Source organism: Ichthyophthirius multifiliis, assembly GCF_000220395.1.
Source record: "Ichthyophthirius multifiliis unplaced genomic scaffold scaff_1120509250397, whole genome shotgun sequence".
NCBI lineage: Eukaryota > Ciliophora > Oligohymenophorea > Hymenostomatida > Ichthyophthirius > Ichthyophthirius multifiliis.
In genome coordinates, this window is record NW_004086780.1 from 1 (window position 1) to 1,782 (window position 1,782).

Sequence of the window (1,782 nt, forward strand, 5' to 3'; positions counted from 1 at the left end):
ATTCTTTTTTTTTAATTAAAATATTTTTTATATTTAATTTGTATTTATATTATTTAATTAATTTATATTAAATATATAAATACATTTTTATTCTTTTTATATATTTTATTACAAATTATTTTTTTTTTAACTATTTATTTTTATAATATCTTTAAAAATAAATAAAAAATTATATTAGAACGTTTAGGTTTTATTATTTATTTATTTTAATTTAAAATATTTTTTAATTATAATATTTATTTTTTTTATATAATTTTTTTAAATATTTAAATATAAAAATAATAATAATATAAAAAAAAAATATCATATAATATAATAATTAAAATAATTATATTAATTTCTTTTAGATTTAATATTTAAAAATTATAATACAATTTTTAATAAAAAATATATAAGTAATAAATAAATAAAATAAATATTTTATATATTTTTTATATATTTATATATATATAATTTTATAATGATTATATAATTTTTATTTTTTTAATTACCTTGCATAATATGGAGTACCTGTTTATGTATATAATAATCCTCTTTTTGCTACTTTTGATACATTCATATCTCCTAATTTTACTGTATTATCTTTATTTAGAAATATATTTGCACTCTTATAATTTATTTATTGTAAATAAAAATTAATATATACTTTTAAATCTCTATGGAAGATTTTTAAATCATGAAGTGCTTTTAAGCCTTTTATCATCTTTTTTGAATTTATTATATTTTTAGTTTTATTTTTTACTTATATTAATATATTCCATATTTCATTTTCTTAAAAATATTGTCCTTTTTTTTAATGTTCAGATATTTTTTAATATAAATCGCCGTTATTTAAATATTCCATTATTATACTATATTAATAAATATAAATTTTATTTTTAATATATATATAAAAAGAATAATATACCATAATGAATTTGATGAAGGGTCTAAAAAAGCTTCTTTATAACCTACTATATTATTTGATCTTATAGAAGCTAAAATACGAACTTCATTTAAAGCGTTTTCTTTTTCTTTATCACTTAGATTTTAGAGCTTTACTTTTTTTAATGCATATTCTTCTTAATCACTTAACCTTTTAACTTTATAAACTATACTATATGCTCCTTCACCTATAGTTATAATTAATTTTTTAATTTTTAATAAGTTTATAAATATTGGAATTTAAAAATATTTCTAAAGTAATATATTTTAATTTAATAAATGTAAGCAAAACCTAATTTCTGTAATATCAAGAAATCTTTAATTGACATTTGTAAAGAGCTATTAAATATTAATGTTAGTTTGTTATAAAAAAATTATTGTTACTTTATTTTATTTTTTTTAAAAAGTAATTAATTAAAATAAATATATTAACAATATTAATATTTTATTTATTTTTATATATATATAATTATTATTAATATAAAATGTATTTATATATAAATAAATATATATATATATAAAATAAATTGTAAAAAAATGAAAATTCAGTTATTTAAAAAAATATTAATAAAATAAAATAAATATATATTAACAATTATTATCTAAATTTTAAATATATTAACATAAAAATATTTAAATTTACATTAATTATAAAAAAAAATTTAAAATTATAAACTTATTAAAATAAAAAATAAATATATATTATTTTAAAAAAGATAAAATTCAATTTATATGAAAAATTTTATTAATATTTTCTTATTTTTATATATAAAATTAATGACTAATAATTCTTAATTTATATAGATAAAAAATATAAATATATAAGTATAAAATATATAAATATAAAATATATAAATA

At 10.7% G+C, this 1,782-nt stretch overlaps 1 protein-coding gene across 1 annotated transcript, besides 6 other annotated features; it reads right to left on the reverse strand. All coding sequences in view use genetic code 6, as the record gives it.

Annotated features, from left to right (window-relative positions):
* The first annotated feature begins 204 nt into the window (after positions 1 to 204).
* Positions 205 to 238: a microsatellite.
* Positions 239 to 267: 29 nt separating this feature from the next.
* Positions 268 to 334: a microsatellite.
* Positions 270 to 303: a microsatellite.
* A 312-nt stretch (positions 335 to 646) lies between the features above and the next one.
* Positions 647 to 1,569, reverse strand: IMG5_071270 (protein kinase domain protein; the record flags this gene model as incomplete). The annotated part of the gene is made up of 3 exons (XM_004036700.1): positions 647 to 703; positions 743 to 851; positions 908 to 1,569. Coding segments are annotated over 3 exons (828 nt in total), but the record flags the coding sequence as incomplete, so codon positions are not given.
* A 164-nt stretch (positions 1,570 to 1,733) lies between these two features.
* Positions 1,734 to 1,782: part of a microsatellite that runs on past the window's edge.
* Positions 1,736 to 1,782: part of a microsatellite that runs on past the window's edge.
* Positions 1,736 to 1,782: part of a microsatellite that runs on past the window's edge.